At 44.5% G+C, this 25,932-nt stretch overlaps 1 protein-coding gene across 1 annotated transcript in view; it reads left to right on the top strand.

Annotated features, from left to right (window-relative positions):
• Positions 1 to 25,932, top strand: part of PRKN (parkin RBR E3 ubiquitin protein ligase) — a 1,204,761-nt gene that overhangs the window by 989,197 nt on the left and 189,632 nt on the right. The window contains exon 11 of the mRNA XM_068985007.1: positions 21,393 to 21,542. Coding sequence (XP_068841108.1) covers positions 21,393 to 21,542 — 150 coding nt within the window. The remainder of the gene's footprint in view (positions 1 to 21,392; positions 21,543 to 25,932) is intronic.

Raw genomic sequence — 25,932 nt, 5'->3', positions numbered from 1 at the left:
AAGCAAAAATCACTGACTGTTACCCTGAGATTTCTGCTCAGATAATAGAACCTTCTCTTCTAACTTGTACCAATATTTGCAGATTGTTTCCATATTTGTTTTAGAGTCACTGGGTGATTAGTAGGGAAAGAAGCCAACTATAATCATCTCCTTAGATCTACATAACATTCAAGCCATTTTGCATTTTCCCAGGCATTTAATCAACCCATAACCAAAGTCACTATTTCTCTGATCAGTTGTGCTAATGGCCACATACTGCATCATAGCAGTACTGACCTTTATCTCCTAAAAAAACCACAAGTCCTTCCTTCCTTTTTTCCTTTCATTCAACAGATACTTAAAAAGCACATATTCATATGCTGTATATGATTCTTACAGAGCTAGAGAAGTGAAAAAGAGAGTCCTCTCAGGCTTACCTTCTAGTTGGGGAAAGCTGTCATGTTATATACACACAAATGTAATCAGTATATAATATGTTAACAGAGCCGCCATGTCTCTGTGGCACAGTTAGCACATTCAGCCACTCACCGAAAGGTTGGTGGTTCAAACCCACCCAGGGGCATCACCTTTTGGTTGGGCTTCTCTGGCGGCTCAGATGGTGAAGAACCTGCCTGCAATGCAGGAGACCCGGGTTCAATCCCTGGGTCAGAAAGATCCTCTGGAGAAGGAAATGCCTACCCACTCCAGTATTCTTGCCTGGGGAATCCCATGGACAGAAGAGCCTGGTGAGCTATAGTCCATGGGGTTGCAAAGAATCAGATAAGACTGAGCAACCAACAGTTTCATATAATATGTTAGACAGTTTTCATTTCCTTGGAGGAAAAATAAAACCAAAAAGAAGGACAATGCATGCTGGGGGGAGCTGAGATTTTACACAAGGTGGTCAAGAAAAGTCTCGCTGAGGCAGGTGCTATGCACGTGAGGACCTGAAAGATGTGAAAGAAAGCTTCATGGTGAGGCCTGGGAAGAGATCCCTGGTAGAGAGTAAAGGGAACACAGGAGTTCTGAAGCAACCATATCTAAGGCTTATTTTATGTAAAAAGTGTTTTAACATATGAAATACAAGGTGTGGTCAGAATAAAGTGAGAAGACATCCAGGAGGGCGTAAACTGGGAGCTAAAGGAACACAGTGTGTCTAGGAAGAAAAATAATTATCCATGCCGTGCACTTCCCGGCAGCCCAAGGATGGGAAGTGAGCCCTGGAATTTGGAATTTGGAGGTCATTGTGACCTTGACCAGTGGACTGGTGAGGGTGAAAGTCTGCCTGGATTGGGTTCAGTGGAAAAGGGAGAAGAATGGGAAAGAGGGAATATAGGTCCTTTTTTTTTTTTTTTTTTTTTTTTTTAAGGAATTTAGCTATAAATGAAAACAAAGAAATGAGGTAACTGGAGATAGGGAATGTGGCATCAAATTTTTTTTCTTTTTTATAGGCAAAAAAATACCATGTTTATGTGCTGATGGGAATGACTGCAGGGCAGCAGGGGGATAATGCAGAGGGAAGAGGAGCTTGTCAGGAGCAACGCCCTGGATTTGACAGCTCACAGAGTGTAGGTTTGGCCAGAGACCTAAGTGGGGACGGCTGGACCTGGTGGCAGTGGGGGCGCTGGAGACACAGGAAGGATTTTGCTGGGTGTTTCACAGGAAACAGGCATCACTTGAGAGTTAAGTGAGTGAAGAGTTTTACAGAGAGTGGAAAGGATGGTGAAAGTGTCATTTAGGAGGGTAGGGAGTGAATAAGGGTAGAAATTGGCTGAATTTGGAGTGAGATCCATCAAACTGGGGGTTTTCCTGTCACGCTGACCAGTGTGGGCACAGATGCAGAAAAGGCAGAGGGTAGGGTCTAACCAGCCACCCCAGTGAAACAAAAGCAGGAGAGAGAAAATGGAAAGCAGGGTAGACTTTCGGGTGTGAGTGTAGTAGCTGAGCCTGGGATTTCAGCTTGGTGAGGAGAGAAGGGGGAAAAAAGGGGGGTGGGGAAAAGCGATAAGGTCTGCTGGCTACGGGTCCCGGTGGGTTCAAGGACTCTTTGGATTTGGGGTTTTGTGGAGGTGGTGTGGAGATCGGCAGTGACAAGGCCAAGGTGAGAGGCAGAGGGCCCAAGGCTGGCCGAGTTAAGGGAGCGGACAAGATGACTGGAGAAGTTGAGGGCACGGACTTGGAAAGGATGGCCCATGTGGACCCTGGGACCCTCCAGAATTATCATCAGGACACTCTTGGAGGGAGTGCTGGTGAGTCAAGAACTGGAGCTTCTAGAAATGGGTCAGGGAGGGAAAGAGAGATGGAGGGAGCTGGGGGTATCTGACTGTAAAAGAGAAACGGCAGAGCCTGATTTGAAAATCACAACTGGGGGGTTTCAGACGGAGAAAGGAAAGCTGTTGTGTTTGGGGATGTTGAAAATCCATGAGGTGGTGCAAAAGGGAGCGGTGGCAAAAACTTGAAGGGTGGAAGGGGAAGTGGAAGGAAGGGCAAGTCGTATCCTGGGGCAGAAGCCAAGGTCAGTGGGGGAAGGACGTGAGAAGAACATTGAGAGAGTAGGCAGGTTGGGGTTACAGGGCAGATCCTGCTGACTCACTCTGAGTTCTCCCAGCTCCGGGGCGGGAGTTGGGGCAGCTGGGGGACACGAGAGGGAAAGGGGATGGACGGAGCCATGTGTGGGGTCAGGGGTCAGACGGGAGAACCAACCAGGGAGCCAGGAATCTCTTCAGTGAGTGATATAAGCAGGTCACTGCAGCCGGGGATATTTCTATCCTGATGGCACATGGCCAAGACCTAGTGGCCTCAGGGAAGACAGTGGCATGAGGTCTGCTGAGCAGTGGAGAGTTCTAGTAACATCACCACCCCTGCCTGTGGGGCTGGGCAGCCTCACCCAGGAGCTCCTGAAACTGTCAGCCTCTCTCTGGATGCTTGACGCAACTTACGTATTACAGGACGAAATGAAATTTTTACATTGGCGTGTTACAACTTCCCTTGGACAGATCATTTATTCTCTAACTTGGCTTTTCAGTTTGTAGAAAAAGGAAAAGTAATGTTCAGTCATCTCTTAGAATTTTTGTAAGTAAACAGATGGCAAAGTAAGTTGCAGATATTAAGTGCTACACTAAAATTATTTCTGATTTAAGTAATATTTACAGTCCATCAATAGACTGAACTAGCAGCATCAAAGTAGACACTAAAATCAAAGTAGCAAGGAACTACAGCCAATATCCTATTAAAAAGAAAGCATAATGGAAAAGAAAAAAATTAAAAATAATCAATGTAATGTTCACTTAAAAGTTGATAAAACTGAGTTGATAAAACCTGTACAGATACTAGTTAATTACTGAATTCATTACTGGAAGGTAGAGATGCTCACCAGCTATCTGATTGCTTTGTATGTGGTTCCTTTTCAATTTCATTCAATAAGCACTTGATTGTTGAGATCTGAATTAAAAATAAATCATTAAACACTGTAAATCATTACCTTCTTAAAGTAAAAGTGCAATCAAAACCCCTTGGAATTTAACACAATGTGTGTACTTTAGCTTCTTGGTCCTGTCTCTGATTTGTGTTTACAATTTACATTGATAAAGCCCCTTTCAGCCCCCGACCTTCACCCACCAACTCCAAGCTACTTAGCAAAGATATTACACTGTACATAAGTAGAGTGACTCCAAAGTTCTAGACGGGCCCTAAGAAAACAGATTGTGAAAAAGTGAAAGTGTTAGTCATTCAGTCATGTCTGACTCTTTTCGACCCCATGGACGGTAGCCCACCAGGCTCCTCTGTCCATGGGATTCCTCCAGGCAAGAATACTGGACTGGGTGGCCATTTCCTTCTCCAGGGGATCTTCCCAACCCAGGGATTGAACTCGAGTCTCCAGCATTGCAGGCAGATTCTTCACCATCTCAGCCACCAGGGAAGCCCGAAGGAAACAGATGTGATATCTATAAGTTCAGCGGGTTTGGAGAGTCTTCAGAAGCATTACCTTTCAAACATACTTCCATTCTTACCAGCTACCTCCTCTTTGAGTTTAATCGCCAGAATCTTAAGGAAATAACCTTCACCTATTCAACAAATATTTTTAATATATTTTTTACTATTATTGTGCTTATGTTATGCAATTGCTCAGATGTGTCCGACTCTTTTGCAACCCCATGGATTATTGTGCTCAGTTGAGTTCAGTTCAGTCGCTCAGTCGTGTCCGACTCTTTGCGACCACATGAATCCCAGCACGCCAGGCCTCCCTGTCCATCACCAACTCCCGGAGTTCACTCAGACTCACTTCCATGGAGTCAGTGATGCCATCCAGCCATCTCATCCTCTGTCATCCCCTTCTTCTCCTGCCCCCAATCCCTCCCAGCATCAGAGTCTTTTCCAATGAGTCAACTCTTCTCATGAGGTGGCCAAGGTACTGGTGCTTCAGGTTTAGCATCATTCTTTCCAAAGAAATCCCAGGGCTGATCTCCTTCAGAATGGACTGGTTCGATCTCCTTGTAGTCCAAGGGACTCTGAAGAGCCTTCTCCAACACCACAGTTCAAAAGCATCAATTCTTCGGCACTCAGCCTTCTTCACAGTCCAACTCTCACATCCATACATGACCACAGGAAAAACCATAGCCTTGACTAGACGGACCTTAGTCGGCAAACTAATGTCTCTGCTTTTGAATATGCTATCTAAGTTGGTCATAACTTTTCTTCCAAGGAGTAAGCGTCCTTTTATTTAATGGCTGCAGTCACCATCTGCAGTGATTTTGGAGCCCAAAACAAACAAAGTCTGACACTGTTTCCACTGTCTCCCCATCTATTTCCCATGAAGTGATGGGACCGGATGCCATGATCTTAGTTTTCTGAATGTTGAGCTTTAAGCCAACCTTTTCACCCTCCTCTTTCACTTTCATCAAGAGGCTTTTTAGCTCCTCTTCACTTTCTGCCATAAGGGTGGTGTCATCTGCATATCTGAGGTTATTGATATTTCTCCCGGCAATCTTGATTCCAGCTTCTTCCAGCCCAGCGTTTCTCAAGATGTACTCTGCATAGAAGTTAAATAAGCAGGGTGACAATATACAGCCTTGATATACTCCTTTTTCTATTTGGAACCAGTCTGTTTTTCCATGTCCAGTTCTAACTGTTGCTTCCTGACCTACATACAGATTTCTCAAGAGGCAGGTCAGGTGGTCTGGTACTCCCATCTCTTTCAGAATTTTCCAGTTTATTGTGATCCACACAGTCAAAGGCTTTGGCGTAGTCAATAAAGCAGAAATAGATGGTTTTCTGGAACTCTCTTGCTTTTTCCATGATCCAGCGGATGTTGGCAATTTGATCTCTGGTTCCTCTGCCTTTTCTAAAACCAGCTTGAACATCTGCAAGTTCACGGTTCACGTATTGCTGAAGCCTGGCTTGGAGAATTTTGAGCATTACTTTACTAGCGTGTGAGATAAGTGCAATTGTGTGGTAGTTTGAGCATTCTTTGGCATTGACTTTCTTTGGGATTGGAATGAAAACTGACCTTCTCCAGTCCTGAGGCCGCTGCTGAGTTTTCCACATTTGCTGTGCTAGTGCCATATAAAATGATAAACAAGGAAGTCACAGGCACAAATCATGCTAAAAGCTAAAATGTAACCTACTTTAGAAACGGAGTCAGGATCTCTGAAATGTGAAAGTTGAGAGGACACCCATGGATCGAGCTAGGGTCACTGGGCTAGGGAGAAGAACCTTCCAAGCAAAGGAAACAGACGTTCAGCAGCCCCAGAGGAGCTGGAGAGCCTGCTTTCTTCAAGCCACTAAATAAAGTCAATGTGACTGGAAAATAATGAGCAAGAGGGACAGTGATGAAAGATAAAAACCATCCAAACCATGTGAGCCATGGTTAAGAGTTTGGATTTTATTCTAAACTCAATGGGGAATCCTTGAAAGTTTAAGCAGGGGATAGAAAGTGAAAGTGAAGTCGCTCAGTTGTGTCCAACTCTTTGCGACCCCATGGACTGTAGCTTGTAGATCGAACCCGGGTCTCCCGCGTTGTAGGCAGATGCTTTACCGTCTGAGCCACCAGGGAAGGACATGTCCAGTGGGGGATGGATATGGAAGTCCAGGGATGGACATATCCATATCACAGTCTAAGAAAGTCAGTCTTGTGGCCATATGGACCTGGTCCAGATGAGGATTGGCAGAAGAAACAGAAGTGAATACTGAGAGGTAGAATTACCGGTCACGGTGCTTGAGTAGCTGTGAGTCAGGGGGATGAAGGGATCCTACGGTAATATTCACTGAGATGGGTTTGATGGCAGTAGGTAAGGATGAAAGCACGGAATCGGCGTTCAATTCAGAATATGTTAATATGTTTGATGCGCCTGAAGCATTGAGAAGGAGATAAGTCGAGATTCGGATGTATGCACTGGAGCTCAGAGGAGGAGGTCATGGGTCAGAGACTGGTAAATTTGGAGTTGTTAGCATGTAGGTGGCATTTTACATCCATGACAGTTGCCAGAAGGAGGTAAGAGGGGAGGGACCACGGTTGAACCCTAAGGAGCACCAGTGTTTGGAAACTTGGTAGAAGAGTGGCAGCCAGCAAAGGAGACCACACAGGAGCCTCAAGTAAAGCAGAAGAAAGCACAGAGCTGTGCCACGTTGACGGAGCCCAGAAAGGAAGTGTTGCCCAGAGGGATATTTATGTTAATGCAAACGAGAAGCCGATTGAGAGGAAGTCGGTTGTCCTTTGCACAGGGCAACACGGAGATCACGAGTCAGTGTAATGACCGGTTTTGGTGGAGAGTTGGAGACAAGAGCCATATATTTATGGGATTAAGAGTCCACCGAAGGGAATCAACTTCTTGTAGAATTTCTGTTACGAAAAGGAAAAAAGAACTGCAGAAATAACAGGAGGGTTCTTTAACGACTGAAGAGGCTAGAGCTTGTTTTATGCTCATTGAAATGATCCAGCAGAGATGGATTACTTGGTAATTCAAGAGCTAGATGAGCTAGCTGAAGAAAGGAAGTGCTTTAGAAGATGATAAGTGTTTGGATACATGGCACAGAGAGAGGAATTGACCCTTAACAGGGAAAAAGCCACTTTCTTTGTTGTAAGAAGACAGAAAGCCACAGGTGAGTGGGGTGGGAAGGGAAAGGAGTGTTTGCTGTTGTAGTGGAAGAGGGGGGCAGGGAGAAGTTGGTGTTTGATGGCTCCATGAAAACAGACACACTTTTCGCTTCTGTATCTTCTCCACATAGAGTGTTTGACACATGGAAGATGCTTAGTAAATATCTGCCCAGTAAATGAATACCTCATTCACAGCTTCTGTCTTCTTAGTGAAATATGAAGTAAATTGTCCAGGGAGGAAATGGGCAAGTGGGGTAGGGGATGTGAGCAGTTTGGGAAGAAGCAAGAGAAGCCATGTTACTAGAGAATCATAACACAGTCACGAGGAAGTTAAAAATGCTCATTTGACATTTGTGATGAGTGATTTAAGAGACAACAAACAGTGGCCCGGGAGAAACTGTCAGGGCAGCTCATGAGAAGTCTCAGTGATGCTGAAGAATTTGAGCAGTGTCCATACTTGAGTAAGAACATCCGGAAAGGAAAGATAGGAGATGATGGTTGGAAAGAGACACAGTTGGAATTTAGGTTTCAGAGGTGGTGCAAGTTCTCAGGATGCCAAGGCCCAGAAAGGGACTGGAACGGTAGAAGAACTTTTTCTTGAAATGTTCCGAGAAATGAGAAGGTATAAAAGAACTGAAAGAACAGGTTGATGGATGGATGGTTCGATCCCCAGAAAGAGGACAAGAATAAAGGCAGAGGTGAAAATCATGAGCTAGGAGCTGAAGTCTCCCAAGAATGAGGGACTTCTCCACCTATGACCACTACCGGCAGTGGCGGTGGGGAGAAGGTGAGGATGTGTAGTCAGACGGCATAACTTTCAAAGGAGCAGCGGGATGCGGTTTTGCAAGAGAGGAGAGTCCGACAGTTTAGGAACCTCGCTGAAGAACCAGGAGACAACCAGCTCCACCTCTGGCTTTCAGCTGTGTACACCTGAAACAAAAAGCAGCCTTCATTTTAGAGGCTTGCGAGGAGATGGGCCAGTTTCCGTTAAATAGGGAAGGAGAGAGAAGTGTTTGAAAAGGCTCGTTATCTGGGAGAGCTTGTTCGATGTGGAGCAGGAACCCCAGGGGCAGAGAGAGAGGTGGTAGGAGGGAGGGGAGGCTCATAGTGGAGGCTGCCGAGACCTTTATGGCAACGAGAACAGTGGACGATGCCCAAGTCTCAGAAGTCAGGTACGACGTGAGGCGTGATGGAAGGCATAATGAGGACCTTTGGAGGGAAGGGGGTGCACAACCAGACCACCTGGCTCGCATTATCTTGCCTGGCTGTTGTTATCTCAAGTGCGTCTCTTGGGCACTAAAGCAGCTTGCTTAGCCTTCACTCCAAAAAAACTTGCTTGGTATCATAGACTTGTTGACACCAAGGAAAGATAAGTGTAATGCCATCTAACACAATCCAGAAAATCATGGTTTAAATTATGTGGGTCATGGAAGTTCTAATCTGTTCATTAAACGTGCAGTGGAAACTAACCCATTGCATTGCCTCAAACCAAAGTGAAAGTGAAGTCGCTCAGTCCTGTCCGACTCTTTGCGACCCATGGACTGTAGCCCACCAAGCTCCTCCGTCCATGGGATTCTCCAGGCAAGAATACTGGAGTGGGTTGCCATTTCCTTCTCCAGGGGATCTTCCCGACCCAGGAATCGAACCCAGGTCTCCCACATTGCAGGCAGACGCTTTAACCTCTGCACCACCAGGGAAGCCCTTAAATACAAGAATCAAAGATTTCAAGGGAGGAAAGGAAGCCAGGTTGAAAGAAGAAGGGGGAGGAGGTGGGAAAGTTGGGGGCGAAAGGAGTGGCCTTACAGACGTCTCCTGCCACCTACAGATACCCAGGCATTATGGGACTTTTCCCTGGGCCTCCAGAGAAGGGAGGACTGGAACTTGGCCCTACCAGAAATCAGACCAGACCAGAACCAGAATTCGAGTTCTCTGCCAAGAGGAGATGATCAGTCTCCAATCCTCAGCTCAGGCTGAGGGCCCTTCGACCAGATTCCTGCATCCAGGACCGGGGGACTAGAAAAACAGGGAAGGATAGGAAGGGTTAAGGAGAGGAAAGAGAGAGGGAAGGGGAGAAAGGTCAATAAAGTCTCTTGTTCAAACCAAAGGCTTACACAAAACTGCCAGACAATGAAATGTCACTCTTCCCCTCCTCCTGGCCTCAGATTGACCTTGAAACCAGCGTAGTTGCCTCCAGACTAGAGAGGGGAGAGATGTGAAAATCCTGTTTTAGAGAAAAGCAAAGCCCAGGAAGACACAGGCGGGGCAAAGGGTGCAATGGTGAGTGCCACACCCTCTTGGGGAAGTTCCATTTCCCTGAGCATGAGGCCCTCATGTTTGAAGACTAACAGCCTGCTCAAAAGCATTTCCCAGGGGGCTGTAGTAAAGGGTAAAATAATTTGTGCCCACAGACAGCCTTGCCCTCTGATGAGCGCACCATCAGAAGGTGTGCTTAGCAGATCTATTTGCAGAACAGAAGCTTCCAGAAGTCTGTGAAGTCATACCCTCAGTAGAAATTTCTGCAATGAAAATGGTTTGCAGGTATCTGTTTTCAAAGCCTCACCCTTCTTGTGGGGCACGACATGGCCCACAGCTTGGACAAGGGACAAACAAGCCAATAGTTTTGACCTCCTTTCCAGAAAATCCCATGACTACTAGAAGTTGAGTTACTTTTTGGCATCATGTCATCTGAAACATCTGAAAAAGAAAAAAATATATATTAAAAAAAAAAACTTGTAAATTGCAATCCAGGATGCAGTCTGTTTCTCTAATTATATTTCAGGTGTTGTTTGATCTGTTTTCTCCTTACATTTAGTTTCAGCCGTCCTAATGATGTTTTTTTTTTCTAGGCAATGAACAAGGTCTAGCCCTTTCTCTAGCCAATTTACTACATCAGTCGATGACAGATGTCCAGGGATGAAAAGAACATTATTAGCAATAAAACTGAGACTATAAAGAGCAATGTGACAGGCACCCCCAGAGAAGCTGTCACCAACTCCCCAGGGCTAACTACCTGCAAATGAAGAAAAATAAGATTAAGATTACTGAGAATTTAAGAAGCTTTTTTTTTTTTTTAATTCTAATACATATAGAAAATAGGGGGTTCTCTACATAGCATGGGGAAATGGATTAATTATAAATTCATGTTCCTCTATAAAGTTATTTTATATTTTTTTTTATCCAAAGAGGAAGCATATACCCTGCTTTTTGTGAGTCTCTAAATGATGAAGAAATAGTGAGCTGAATTTTTTTTTAATAAAAGAGAAAAAACAAAGGAAAATGGAGACAGCTTGGTATCAGGAAAGGGTGGCCTTCAAGAGCCAGAGCCTCGAGTTCTGATGAGGGGTGTGGGTTTCCTGCTGGGTGAACTTCAGCGAGGGATTGAATGTCTTTATGACCCAGTGGTCTCACCTGTCACTTCCCAGGATAGACAGAGCATGAACCGAGTAGGCAAAGTGTTGGTACAGTCCTTGGCATTTGGGTGTGCAAAGAGAGGCATTCTAACAGAAAAATTTACACCTGTGTTAGTTGCTCAGTCATGTCCGACTGTTTGCAACCCCATGGACTGTAGCTCAACCAGACTCCTTTGTCCATGGGATTTTCCAGGCAAGGACACTGGAGTGGGTTGCCATTTCCTCCCCTAGGGGATCTTCCCGACCCAGGGATCGAACCTGTGTTTCTAATGTCTCCTACCTTGGCAGGAGGACTTTTCAACACTGAGCCACCTGGGAAGCCCACAGTCCTCGGCTCAGGGTGGTAATTCAGAGAATGGTGTCTCTAGTGGGGATTTCTAGCCTCCAGGGGGGCTAGGAGACAGGGCCATGGGGGGATTTTCCAGGTTCTTGTGGCCAGGACATCACAGAGGCCAGAATTCAGCAGGGGAAAAGCTGGACAGCCCCATAGAGGTTGCTTTTGTAGCTGTACCTGAGTGCCCCCAAAAGGCCACTCTGGGAAATTCCACGGCCAAACAAAAACGGCCACCTCTCCTGCTCAGAAGATCTGAAAGACTGCGGCAGCTCCTGGACGGCTGACAAGCTCTGACTCATTTTAACAGAACATTCGCCAGTTTCCCCAGATTTTAGTTTTACCTAGTATCCCTGTGCTTTTAATTTCTCTCACAAGATTTAGCTTCCCTCTCGCTGTCTTTTCTGAAGCAAGCATGGGAATTACTCCTCGTAAGGAGCGGTCTGTGCCCTCCTCCAGAGGACGGGCCTTTGAGGGGCTGTCCAGTGGAGGGGAGGGTTTAAACCCCCCATGACCTGACCCTCAGGTGACCACCTGCATGGAGCCAGTGGCCGGCAAGAGCCGGGAAGCTAACTGGCCCATGTGGGACTTGAAACTGGGGCCCTGGCTTCATTATAGAACATTCTCCTACCGAACCCAACTCTTCCTGCAACAGACCACCAAAGCGCCACCTCGGTTTGATTGTCCTCTCCCCTGACTCATTATTTAGGTTCTTAAAATATGAGTTTACTGAAACATCTATGCATTTTATACTTTAATACTTTAAAATGAGTATTTCCTGTTCTTAAGAGAACCCTTGAGCATACACATAAAGACTGAATAATTTACTCCCCAAATATATGAAATATAAACCATACCAATGAGTTGCAAGATTACCTAGATAGGTTGTCTAACAGGATGTATTTTGACTATAGTCTGATGCAATGTAGGAAGAACTTTTTTTTTTTTTAATTTTTTCCTTAGGTATAGAATAGTATAATGAGCATCTGGTGGCTCAGACAGTAAAGAATCTGCCTGTGATGCCAGAGACGCAGGCTCAATCCCTGGGTCAAGAAGATCCCCTAGAGCAGGAAATGGCAACCCGATCCAGTATTCTTGTCTGGAAAAATCCATGGACAGAGGAGCCTGGTGGGCTATATATAGTCCATGGGGTCGCAAAGAGTCGGACACCACTGAACAGCTAACACTTTCACTTTCACAGGGAATAGTATACTTTGTTAATATTAAAATTTTCTTAATGTGTGCAAATGTTATTCTGTCAGGTTGAAATTATGTTAGGTATCTGTCTGTAGATTATCCACTTTATGAAAGTATATCTAGAAATGTTCAAACTTATTTAATAGCTTAAACAGCATAAGTTGACAAATAAGTGTTACTATATACATGTACACAAGCACACACAAAGACCCTCACTGTGATTCCAAAGGCAGACTATGCAGAAGTGATTTTTAGAGAATTTGCTACTTTTGAGCTCACCCGAGAAGGGACTCCTCCCTGCAGAACTAGTTCATGTTACAAATTAATCACATTCATCCAAGTTAGTTCTATTTATAAATGCTGTCCAACACTGATAAGTAAAAAAGAGCCCTAGGAAATAACACAAGTCGCATCCAAGGGTCAGTAATTGTCCTCTCCACCCGTGCAGCCCATTCACCACTTCACTATTCTGTGTGCTTCACACTCAGATGAGTACAAATATTCTGCTCGGTTTAGTGCTAATTTGTCACTGCTCTCCAGTAAGTATACAGTAGGTTTCTTTCCGTGCACTCTCAACTTTGTGCCAGTAAGTGGTTGAAAGGAACCTGTGTAAATGTGGGTCGAGCCTTGAAAAGAACTGCACAGTGACCTCTGCTAATGACACACACAGGGCTTCCCAGAGGTGGCGCAGTGGTGGAGAACCTGCCTGCCGAGGCAGGAGACCGGGTTCAGTCCCTGGGTCCAGAAGAGCCTGGAGGAGGAAATGGCAACTGGCTCCAGTGTTCTTGCCTGGAAAGTTCCGTGGACAAAGGAGCCTGGACGGCCTACATATGATGGAGCCGCAGAGTCAGATTAATTGTTTCCTTCGGACATTAAACTTTCTTGAATACTAGAACATTCTTGGTCCAGGTCAAATGTTTTTCTTATAAATTTCACAATGTTGAAAAAACAATGCATTCAGTAAATATAGGTAAATTCAATGTAAACGTAGTAAATTCAAACCCTGTGTGTACTTTTTAACCAGAAATTACCAGATATACAAGCTAAAATATTTCTCTTCCTTTAAAAAAGGAATTGTTTGCCCAAGTGCTCCTAGAGTGTATCATAAATAGTTTGAATGAAATAAAGTCATTCTTATAAATCCCTTAGTTAATAAATGGAAAGAAGAGCATAATTTATGCATCTGTCAGAATTTGAGACTGTGACAGATGTAGTCAGCAAGAACTGTTAAAGTGGTATTGCACTTTGTCCGTAGGTTAACTTCTTCCTAGAAAAAGTATTAGCGTAGCAGTAAAATTGCTCAACTAAATTACATAGACTGGTGATCTGTCATCAAATCAGAAAATAGCTAATTACTTAACCATTTATTTAAAATAGGAAAATAATTCACATAGGTAAAACCATCCTATCCCACTCTGTTATAAATTCCCATTGTCATTGATTATTTTATTAGAGTTCTTTAAGAATGAAGTTAAATTTCATTCATTTATTCTACAACTATTAACTGTGCAACAGCTATGGTCAAGACTATGTGATGAATTCAGGAATACAGCTCCGTGAGGGAGACGGGGGGCGTGAGGAGGGCCTACAGGACGGTCTTAGGAGCTGGAGCACGCAGCTCCCATGACTCACAAACCGCAACAGCCAAAGGCCTCCGTGAGGACACCGCCCCACGCTGGGGAGAGATTCACTCAGAAAAGTAAGGGAAAAGAGAAAGTCCACTTGGAAGGAGAGGAACAGAGTTGGAGATGGCAGGAACCGAGTTTGAACACTGCCCCCAGAACTGAAGAAGAAACTCTAGAGCAATTAAGAGCTACTCGGAATCCTTCTTCCTCCTAAAACTTCAGAACTAATTTCATGTAAAGGAGGGCAACAGAAAGAAGCAATTAAAATGCCAATAGAAGATAAAAAGGTCAAATCCCACAGAGTTTCTGAGGAGGTGGAGAGGAGAACAGAACGGTGTCCTGAGAGACGCGAGTGCTTAGCAACCGGTCCTGTCCACCCGTCAGGTGAAAACCAAAGTAACTATTCCAAAGGGAAATAAGTTACTAAGAAATTCAGAGGAAATGGCACCCCACTCCAGTACTCTTGCCTGGAAAATTCCATGGATGGAGGAGCCTGGTAGGCTATAGTCCATGGGGTCGCAAAGAGTCGGACACAACTGAGCAACTTCACTGGTTCACTGGTTCAGTTCAATTCAGTTGCTCAGTGGTGTCCGACTCTTTGGGACCCCATGAACTGCAGCTTGCCAGGCCTCCCTTTCCATCACCAGCTCTCGGAGTTCACTCAAACTCATGTCCATCGAGTCGATGATGCCATCCAGCCATCTCATCCTCTGTCGTCCCCTTCTCCTCCCGCCTTCAATCTTTCCCAGCATCACGGTCTTTCCCAATGAGTCAGTTCTTCGCATCAGGTGGCCAAAGTATTGGAGTTTCAGCTTCAGCATCAGTCCTTTCAATGAATATTCAGGACTGATTTCCTTTAGGATGGACTGGTTGGATCTCCTTGCAGACCAAGGGACTTTCAGGAGTCTTCTCCAACACCACAGTTCAAAAGCATCAATTATTTGGCGCTCAGCTTTCTTCACGGTCCAACTCTCACATCCATTCATGACTACTGAAAAAACCATAGCTTTGACTAGATGGACCTTTGTTGGCAAAGTTATGTCTCTGCTTTTTAATATGCTGTCTAGGTTGGTCATAACTTTTCTTCCAAGGAGCAAGTGTCTTTTAATTTCATGGCTGCAGTCACCATCTGCAATGATTTTGGAGCCCAGAAAAATAAAGTTAGCCACTGTTTCCACTGTTTCCTATCTATTTGCCATGAAGTGATGGGACCAGATGCCATGATCTTAGTTTCTGAATGTTGACTTTTAAGCCAACTTTTTCACTCTCTTTCACTTTCATCAAGAGGCTCTTTAGTTGTTCTTTGCTTTCTGCCATAAAAGTGGTGTCATGTGCATATCTGAGGTTATTGATATTTCTCCCGGCAATCTTGATCCCAGCTTGTGCTTCTTCCAGCCCAGCGTTTCTCATGATGTACTCTGCATAGAAGTTAAATAAGCAGGGTGACAATATACAGCCTTGACGTACTCCTTTCCCTATTTAGGACCAGTCTATTGTTCCATGTCCAGTTCTAACTGTTGCTTCTTGACCTGCGTATAGATTTCTCAGAAGGCAGGTCAGGTGGTCTGCTATTCCTATCTCTTTAAGAGTTTTCTACAGTGTGTTTGTATTAAGAAATTACACAAGTGCAGATAAATAACAGGAGATATTTTCTTGAGAGAAATAGAAAGTGAAAAGAAAGAAAATTCTTTAAAATGAAAATAAAGTAAGATGAACTTTATTTGGGCTTCCCAGGTAGCTCAGTGGTAAAGAATTTGCCTGCCGATGTAGGGTATGCCAGAAATGGGGGTTCAGTCCCTCGGTGGGGAAGATCCTCAGGAGGAGGAAATGGCAACCCACTCCAGTGTTCTTACCTGGGCAGTCCCATGGCCAGAGGAGCCTGGCGAGGCCATAGGGTTGCAGAGAATGAGACACAACTGAGTACTTTATTTACCAACTTCTAAATCAGTTTAGAGAAGTTGACCAACTTAGAAGTTGGATAAAGAAAATCTAATATATGTATGCTAGAAAGCCCATGAGAAAAACATCAAAGCAAGAGAATGGAGCAAATACTAAAAAATTGAATTCAATACAACTTTCCTGACATAGAATGTGTGTGAAAATTGATCAGAAAACGACCAGCACCAAGACATGTGCTGTGCTGTGCTAAGTCCTGTCAGTCAAGTCTGACTCCTTGTGACCCCATGGCGTGCAGTCTGCCAGGCTCCTCTGTCCGTGGAATTCTCCAGGCAAGAATACTGAACTGGGATGCCAAGACTTCCTCCAGGGGATCTTCCCAACCCAGGGACTGAACCCACTTCTTCTGTGACTCCTGCACTGCAGGCGATTTACTTACTGCTGAGCCACTGGAGAAGCCTCACCAAGACATATTCTAATAAAATTACTAGATTCTAAAGAAAAAGAAATCCTTTGGGCATCTGGGCAAAAAAGATCAATTTACTCATAAAGGAAAAAAAAAATTAGATCATCATCAGGCTTGCCCATAACACTTTACATCAGAACACAAAATAAGACATTTAAGATACTTGAGGAGGAAAAAAGGTGAACCCAGGACTCATCCAGCCAAACTCATGCTCAGGAATAAAGGCCCCGAATCATTTGTCACTGACCAAGAATTCAGTGAATATTTTTCCAGTGACATATTCCCGAGGAATTAGAGAACAAACTTAAAACCACCAGAATTGCTGATCAGACATTAACGTGAGGCCTGGTAGTGAACATTAAGAGTGTGTGTGTGTGTTGAGTTCATATAACATGACAGTTAGAAAGAAAGCATAGTATGAAATGGTCCTATGTTTCAACAGTGTAGATACACTATTATTGTTAGAAAAATTCAGCAGGAGAATGGGTAGAGCGCATGAAAGTATATTTGAGGTTTTTAGTAATCATATTCATGGTGATAATATTATTACTGTTCTGAAATCACGGTGTGTACAATGTAAGCTGAAGCTAATCTGCTGTTGTGAATATGATAATCCTACCATTCTCTTTTTTTTTTTCTTTTTTAAACTTTTTATTTTGTGTTGAGGTATAGCCAATTAACAATTTTGTGATGGTTTCAGGTAAACAGCAAAGGCACTCAGTCATACATATAAATATATCCATTCTCCCCAAACTCCCCTCCCATCCAGGCGGTCACGTGACATTGAGAAGAGTTCCCTGTGCGACACAGTAGGTCCTTGTTTGTTATCCGTTTTAAATATAGCAGCAAGTACATGTCCATCCCAAACTCCCTAACTGTCCCTTCTGCCCAGCAACCGTGAGCTCATTCGCTAAGTCTGTGAGTCTCTTTCTGTTCTGTAAGTCCATTTGCATAATTTCTTGTTAGATTCCGCATATAAGGGATGTCATACGATATTTCTCCCTCTCTGACTTACTTCACTCAATATGACAATTCCTAGGTCCATCCACGTTGCTGCACACGGTATTATTTCATTCTTCTTTGTGGCTGAGTAATATTCCATCATATATATGTATCACATCTCTATCATTCTCTGTGTTCTTGATAGCCAGTGGGGGGAGGGGGTGGAAAGGAAGATATAGATGTAAAATTGAAAGTGTTAAGTAAAAGCTCTATAGTTTGGAAATAGCTACCATTTTAGCAAATTCAAGTCTACAAAATAAAATTATTAGCTGTACTCCCCAGGCTGTACATTAGCTCCCCGGGGTGTAGCCATTTTGTAAAACTGAAATTTTGTACCCATTTTGCATAGGCCAAGACAGAAATTTTCACAGTCCAGTGGTACAGAGCTGAGCAGAGGATTCAATAAATACTTACTGGAATCATTCACAGTGATATGAGGGGATGTCATGTGCCAAAGCCAAAGGGGGGCAGGAGACTTCCTCATACAAGTCTGACCAAACCCCCACCTGGCTTAAAGCCAGCATCGCATCTGCTCTGCCCTTGCCCCTGAGTGTTAGTGCAGGAGAGCAGGCCTGCTCTAGACTCTCAGGCTCTGACCCGGGATGGGCTGCTGTTGTTCAGCCGCTAAGTCGTGTCTGAATCTTTGCGACTCCATGGACTGCAGCACCCATGGGACCAGGCTCCCATGTCCTTCACTATTTTCCAGAGTTGGCTCCGATTCACGTCCACTCAGTCAGTGATGCTATCTAACCATCTCATCCTCTGTTGCCCACTTCTCCTTTGGCCTTCGATCTTTCCCAAAGAGTCAGCTCTTTGCATCAGGTTCATCCTCAGCATCAGTCCTTCCAATGAATATCCAGGGTTGATCTCCTTTAGGATTGACTGGTTTGACCTCCTTGCAGCCCAAGGGACTCTCAAGAGTCTTTTCTAGCAGCACGATTCAAAAGCATCAGTTCTTTAGTGCTCAGCTTTTCTTTAAGGTCCAGCGCTCACATCATGGGCTGTTAGTGCCCAGCAACAATCCTGACTATCCCTTCCTTCTCCTTTCTCATTCACACCTTTCCTTCTCTTCTCAAATTCCCCAAGCCTCCCTTGTCCAGACCTGGGGCCCAGCACGCAGCCTTCCTCCCCTCCAAGATCACCCCTCTTCTCATCTTTCGGCTCCCACTGCGTCACCTGCTCAGGGGCACCACCAAGTGCCCCCTCTTCCCACTCACTCCCTTTGGCATACTAGCATCCTGCCATGACAGAGGTCTCCCGTTTTCAGAAAACTCTTTACAGCCCCACAGCCCCTCCAGCTGCTCCCCCCATCTCTGCAGCCCTTTCGGCCAAACTCCTTGAAAGGAGCGTCCGTGCTCGCCTCTTGGCACCTGCTCCTCCCATTCTCTCTTGACTCCACCCCCACCAGGCTTTTGGCTCCATGCCTCCAGGAAGTCACGGCTCCTGTCAAGATTACAACGGCATCTCCGTTTCTAAGTCCAGCCAGCTTCCAGATAAAGTGGTTTATCTGCAGCCTTTTACACCGTCTGTCGTGACGCACACACCCTCCTTGAAACACTGTTCCCCTGGCTTCCAGGACTTGCTCATCCGTCTCATTTTCTACTTGCCTACTAGACTGCTTCATCTCAGCCTCCTTCAGTGGCTCCATCTCAGCATCCACAAAGTGCAGAGTCTCTTCCGGTCTTGGGGCTACTGCGATGACACAGAGTCTGACTGTCAAGCCAGACGTACAAGAATCATAGATGGAGCCCAGTGTCACGCTTTACTAATAACTTTAAGGATGCTGGTAATGATGAAACACAGACGAAATAAAGGAAGCCCACGTCATTTAACACAGCTACTGTGTTTAACAGAGCCCAGATCCTTTCTCAGCATATTGGGACATTCTCTAGGCAAGAGTCGATGCATCAGGTCTCCAGGAAGCACACAGAATGGTGTCTCCCATAAAACCTCTTGGGTATACAAACTTCTCATCATTCACTACTTGATGAAATGTCTTCATTTACCCCTTAATAATTGCATAGCTTATGACATTTTCAGAGAGCCTTACTTTATGCATTCACGTATTCTAGTTTGTTCACTGTAAGCAAAGTGTTTCCCGCTAAATGCGTTCTATAGATGAGAACTGTTTTCTAGCTAATGCCATTGTATGTAAGTAGTATTAGCATATTTACAAGGGGACTTGACCAATCCATCTTTCTCTTTCTGATGAGGTCAGAAATATGAGAAAATGGATAGTTGCCTTGATGCTAATCCTCTCCTTTTCAGCTCTGTGCGCACCTATGGCTTCAAAACTGATGTCTACAACCTACATTTTTCTCCTAAATTCCAAAGCCATCCATTCAGTTAGGCACCCAACATTTTGACTTAGCTGTGTCAGAAGTTAACAAACAATATGATCACAGCAGAAATAACAATTCCTTTTCTCAACTCTCTAAACACACACACACACCCCTCTCTCCCATGTCCCCCCATCTCAGTAAGTCTCCCCCACGCTCCCCTGTCCTCTGTCCTTGGGGGACAAACATTACATCCTGCTTGATTCCTTTTCCTCTCACGTCACATATCCAACCCGCCTAAAAATATCTGCCATCTCTACCTTCAAAGTACATGCAGAGCTCAACCACTGATCCATCGTCATGCCCACGGCTGCCTTCCTAGCTCAGGCCACCACCATCTCTCCATGGATCTTGCTGAAACCACCTCCGACCTGCGTCTCTGCTTCCTGCCTCCATCCTTGTCCCCGAGAGTCTATGCTGAGCATATCGGCCAGATGGCTGTCTTTAAGAGATTAGTCAAATTGTGTCATCCACAGCTCCACAGTCTCCAGTGGTTCCCGTTATCTCTCAGAATAAAAGCCAGGATTCTTCTGGCGGCCTTTGGGGACCTATACCTCCTGGACCCCCATGAACTCTCTGGCTCACCTACTATTATCTGCCCCCCACACACCCACTCACTCCACTTCACACACTGGCCTCTCTGCGGGACCTCCAGCAAACTGAGCACACTGCAGCCCCCACACCTTTATCATGCTCTGTATTCAGCCTGGAAACTCGTTTCCCCAGGGTGGCACCTGGCTTGCTTTTCTAATCTCCTTCAGATGTTGGCTTAAATGAACCTTCTTTATAAGGGATTCCCTGATCACCTCTCTAAAACTGTCATTCACGTCTTCCCCCACATCTGTCTCTGATTTTTTATTCTCCTCCCCACTTATCACCATCTGACATGCTAGACCTTTTGACCTTTCTGTATTTACTGTTCTAGTCTTTTGGATGAGAGTAAAGATGCCCTTTTGTTCAGGGCGGTATCCCAGCAGCCATGGGGGTGTCTGGCACATAGTAGGTGCTCAATAAATGCTGCACGAATTAATTCATAGTGGAGCAGATCGATCTGAATTGAGCTGACTTTAGAGGAGCATATGATCAAATAATGCAAGGAGAACAGTAACTTAGGGCTGTGATAAGGAAGGCTTTGGACGATGGTGTGTGCCGTTTGAATCTTATTCTGCAGGCTGGAGGAATCGTTAAAGTGAATTGAGCCAAGCAACAGCACAAAGAAATGAAGTCAGGGATAAAAGAAATCATACTCTAAGAATAAAAATAATGTGAAAGGAAAATTTTGTTCTTGAACATGAGTCTTTCTTCCTCAAAGTGAATATGCTCATTGATATTGTGTGGGCTGCTAACAATTACCAGAAGTGGAACACTGACGCCTTTTTTCAAAATGGTTTTAAAAACCGATTGACCCCTGAATAGAGGCATGATGACATACTATCTGATGAGGTTGAGAGTGATTCCTTCTGAGTGTCCATAACTTGAAGTATGGATGCGGTCCCTAAAGTTTGATGAAAAAGTCTATTAAATGCTGTTGGTAACAGCATTAAATGAGGTAACTGGATAGCATCGCCGACTCAGTCAACGGACATGCACTTAGGCAAACTCCAGGAGATGGTAAGGGACAGGGAGGCCTGGCGAGCCGCGGTCCATGGCGAGCCGCGGTCCATGGCGAGCCGCGGTCCATGGCGAGCCGCGGTCCATGGCGAGCCGCGGTCCATGGGATCACAAAGAGCCAGACGCGACTGAGCGACTGAACAGCAGCAAAGTCATATTCCAAAAATCCGAGCTTCGAAAAAAGTTTGCTGGAGGACAGATTTCTAGAAACACAAAGAATAAATGCCTCATCTATCTCTTTTGTAAGTTGGCACTGGGAGACTTTCTCTAGGTTGGACCATACCTTATCCACCCCACCCACCCCTCCCCTGCAGTTTTTATGTAAGTGGATCGACAAGAAAACGCCCCCAAACCTCTAAATATTAGCATTTCGGTAAAACGTGAGTGCCTGTACCTCTTCGTATCTGTGCTGTCTGTTTGAAAAGCTGATTTTCTTTTTGCAGTACAATCGGTACCAGCAGTACGGGGCGGAAGAGTGCGTGCTGCAGCTAGGGGGCGTGCTCTGCCCCAGCCCGGGCTGCGCGGCGGGGCTGCTTCCAGAAGCGGGCCAGCGGAAGGTCACCTGCGAACCGGCCCACGGCCTGGGCTGCGGGGTGAGTACCAGCCACACCCCCGGTGTGGACTGTGTGTGTGTGTTTACTTTGGGAAATTGGTTCGGTTGGTGCCTTATTTTCATTTACCATTTGGACTCTGATAGCTTTGACCTGATGTAAAAACTAAATAAATATATGTATATATATATATATTTTTTTTTTTTCAATTAACAGAATCCCATATATAATGAGGGGAGGTAAGGTTTTCTGCTTTGATAGCTATCAGTGTTTAAGACGTGCAATCACTCAGTCAACCTTTTAAACTTTTCTTCCGGTGCTCAGATAATTCAGAGCACAAATGATTTCTTCAGAGGTAGCATCGAGTCGACAGGAGTGAAGGAGAAAGAGAATTCCACCTCTTAGCGTGATTGTCTTAGCGACGTTGCTGGCCTAAGTATTTCAAGAAATAAAAATGAAGATTAATATGGAAAACTTGAAATGTTATCAGGTGGTAAAAATCATTTTAAATCGAGATGAGCAAAACTTAATGGGGCCTCTTAGGGAAGCAGAAAAACAAGCGTGGAAAATGTTTGTTCTAAGAGGTCAAACCAATAGGACTTGGACGGCTTCTTGAACAGGTCTACGGCTGCGAGCTGACGGTGAAGGAGGGAAGCATAACTCAAACGCAAACAGGCTGGCTAAATTATAGGCTGAAATGACAAATGGACAATAATCCTGGTATTAAATTTCATGCCGGCCAGAAAAGGAAGAAGTGTATGTGCTTATAAAATGCTATTGAATTGTGATGGGAGAGCATTCCTTTTAAAATCGCAGCTTTGTGAGGAGCTTTGTTGGAAGGAGTATGGATGGATGGCAGAGGCGTCTTACCCAGGCCTAATTTGGGGCTGAGCCTCCTGAGTAACCTATGCATAAATTGGCACCTGTCATCCTTGGTAGAGCTCCCCATCCGTCATGCAGTGGGGCTTACCAAGCTCTGGGCTGAGTGATAAAGCAGAGCAAGTGGAAGTTGAAAAATAATGAGATACCATGATGCGTAAGCAGAAAGAAATACTTCTGGGCTAATGGCGATTTCATTAGGATGAAACCTCACATCATGTCTGCTAGCCTTAGAAATTATGGAAATCAAACCCTGCTTCCCAGCCTTAGTCATCATCATTTACTGTCTAATCTGCACCGGTTGCATGTGGCCCAAGCAAGCTGCCAAATTCTGGGATCAGAGTTTCCGGCAAATGTTTTCTTTTAGATTGAGTTACAGTAGCCATTAACTAATGGCCCAGTTTTATCTACGCTTCTACCTAATAATCGCTCCTATTGTTCCATTGTCTAAGGCTGCCGAGTTCTTTTGGCCTGTCTTCTGCACTCATTGTTCTTCTTGAACGGTTTTGAAGGTTTACGTAATTTTAAGATTTGAACGTCTTTCTCTTCCCTGTTTTACACAATGTGATATTATAAGTAACACACACATTTGAACTCCAAATTATGGAAAATTACGTTAGAAATGAATTGAATTGCTTTAATATCTTTGGGTTAAGAGAGTTTAGGGGCAAACCTTACCTAGAGGAGAATGACTATCTTCAGGATATTTCTTTGGAACTTCTAGGTAATGTGTTTTATTTTTAGTTATTCTGTTTTGTTATGGGGAGGGGGCATGCTTGTTGGTTTGTATATTACTTAGCTGTTGCTACATAACAAAAAACCCCAAATTTTAGCCTTTTCATTAATAAACATCTTTTATCTCACAGCTTCTGAGGGTCAGGAATCCCTAAGTAACTTAGCTGTGGGGTTCTAGCTCAGGGTCTCACGAGGTTGGAGTCAGGCTCAGTTGTAGTTAACCCAAGACTTGACTGGGTGGGGCTGGAAGACCCACTGCAAAAATGGCTCAACCCATGATTCTCAGCCAGAAATGCCTCAGTTCCTCACTGGCTGTCGGCCACAGTTTCTCATTACACGCTCCTTTTTTTAGGCTACTTGTCCCCAGAATGGTAAGTAACTTACCCAGAACAAATGATCCAAGGGACAGAGCAAAGACAAAGCCATGGTGGCTTGCTCTCCGAGGCTATGCCCCATCACTGCTGCTTTGTTCCCGAGGTTAGCACTGAGTGGACGTTCCAGCCTACCCACAAAGGGAAGGGAAAGCGAAGCTCCGTCTTAAAGAAAAGGTGTCAGGGAATTCAGGGATGTATTTTGAACCACCACTGTCTATAATCTGAAGAAGCTGAATAAAGAACAAAGAGAAATGATTTTCTAAAACGTCTAACTTGATGCTTTCTTTGTCCTCCTCACCTTTTTTGCCCCAATCCCCATAAGCTTTTTCAGGCTGATATCAATTCCCATTGCTTTGGCCTTTCAGAAGAGATAAATTGACACCATCATTGCTCTTGTTTCTTCAAATCTTCAACTTTCACAAAAGCATGTTAACCCAACTTACATGCCTTAGGGATTCTGTAGTGCTTAAAAAGGAGATTAGGTTGTATGACTTAGGTCCAAATTTTGGCTTCATCAACTACCAGTGGTCTTAATCTTTGTGTGCCTCAGTCTCCTCATTTTAAAAGAGAGTGTATTACAATGGCCCTGTATAAGGCTCCTCTGTCCATGGAATTCTCCAGGCAAGAGTACTGGAGTGAGTTGCCATTCCCTTCTCCAGAGGATCTTCCGAACCCAGGGATCGAACCAGTGTCTCCTACGTCTCCTGCATTGAGAGGTGGGTTCTTCGCCACCAGCACCACCTAGAAAGCCCTTGTAAGGCCATTATGAATGTTAAAGGAGCTGATGGGTGTAAGAGCACATGGCATAAAGTATGTATTTATTTAATATTTAATCAAAAGCTTAATCAGTATTTATCAAAAGTGCACCTAAAATACCTAACTAAATCTTCAAGGAAAATTAACAATAGGGTGTTTGTTTGATCCTCTCCTCCAGATATTCTAGAATATTCCCCTCTGAATCAAGCTAGATGCAGCAGGGAATTAGGTACCCAGGCCTCACTATTTTAGCCCTTGAAAGAATTGCTTTTGCTTTTCTTGCACAGTAATTTGGTGTCATTTGTTTATACTGCAGTCATCATACAGATGACTCAACGCTTGTGGCTCCGGACATCCGAGTGGGCTTTTCTGTGAGGGACCATGGTGCCCATTCCAGGTTCATTATACTTGTCCTGGGAAAAGTTGACCCTGCTAATGGTCCCCGCTGAAAGCTGACTGCTGGAAAACCTAGAGCCACATTTGTGGGGTATCTACAGCAGAGAAATAGGCCACTAATAAAATGAGTTTGGAAACTTATTTCTTGGCTTGACTTCTTTCTGTTCCCTTTTTCCTGGTATATGCTGTTTTGCTGTGATTTGTACACCCTTGTAAGCTGCCAATCTTTTCTGGATTTAAGGGTGGTAATGGAAAGCTGTTGTGTGAAAGAAACCGTGGTTAGTTTATGTTGTCTTGTCTGTTATGAGACAGAACAGGGCGCAATAATGGAAGTTAGAGGAAGCTGAATCAGATGAGTCTGCTCAGGGTTTGCTGTAGCACCATAGACAGTGGCCACAAAGCGGACTGCCCCCAGAGCAGGGCGTGCCTCACCCTACACAGTGCTCAAGGAAAGGAACTGACTGCAAGCTGTGCGAGCGTGTCAGAGTCTCGGGCGTGCTTCTTGAGATGTAGCTTTGAAGTTTACTGTAAGATATCCGCGAATCCACCTGTACTTAATTTGTCCTCAACTGTCAACTCTTATTATGTGGGGCTTGATGTTACAAAAAGGATCTCATGCATAAAAAAAGGTTGAAAACCAAATTCCCTGTCATTCACAGAATTTAAAAATTCAGCCTTCCAGGTACATAGTGAGGTGGACCCACGTGGACTCACATTTTTAGAGCTGAGACACACCTCTGTGCTGATCTCCAGACAGGACAGTTCTAATCTTCCCATCAGTCATCCCACCACCACATGCCTAGATGGTCCCCGCCACCTCCCTTGATCGCTATTGTACATAGCTTCCACCTGAAGGCACAAGCTTCAGTATTGTGATTATCTTTTCTTTAAATGAGTGTTCAGGCTAGTACTTATGACTTCTATATGCAAGCGTATAGTACTACTCACTGGAAAATCAGATTAGCTGATCCTTGGCTCTCCTAAGTCACTGGCTTAACTGTTACCCAGAGAGCAGTGAGCATTAGCTAATGAATATAAGGATTTCCATTTAAATGATAATGTCAGTCCATCCAGGAAAGACCTGATAGATGTGTGATGGTTATAGCAAAATTTTTTACCATATTATTAAAGAATGATTTGAACTTAAGTACTCCCTCTCAGCGTCCAAGTTGAAGTGTTACACTTGTTTCGTATTTTCAGATTCCTGTCCTCAGCCTTGATATTGTTCTCAGTAAGAACATGTATTTAGAGCTCAACATTCATTGAGTGAATGAATGAATCTTGACAATGTA

This window comes from Capricornis sumatraensis, chromosome 13 (genome assembly GCF_032405125.1).
Source record: "Capricornis sumatraensis isolate serow.1 chromosome 13, serow.2, whole genome shotgun sequence".
NCBI classification, from domain to species: domain Eukaryota; kingdom Metazoa; phylum Chordata; class Mammalia; order Artiodactyla; family Bovidae; genus Capricornis; species Capricornis sumatraensis.
The sequence above is the reverse complement of the archived record's forward strand: the minus strand, read 5'-3'. Positions and strand labels throughout refer to the sequence as shown.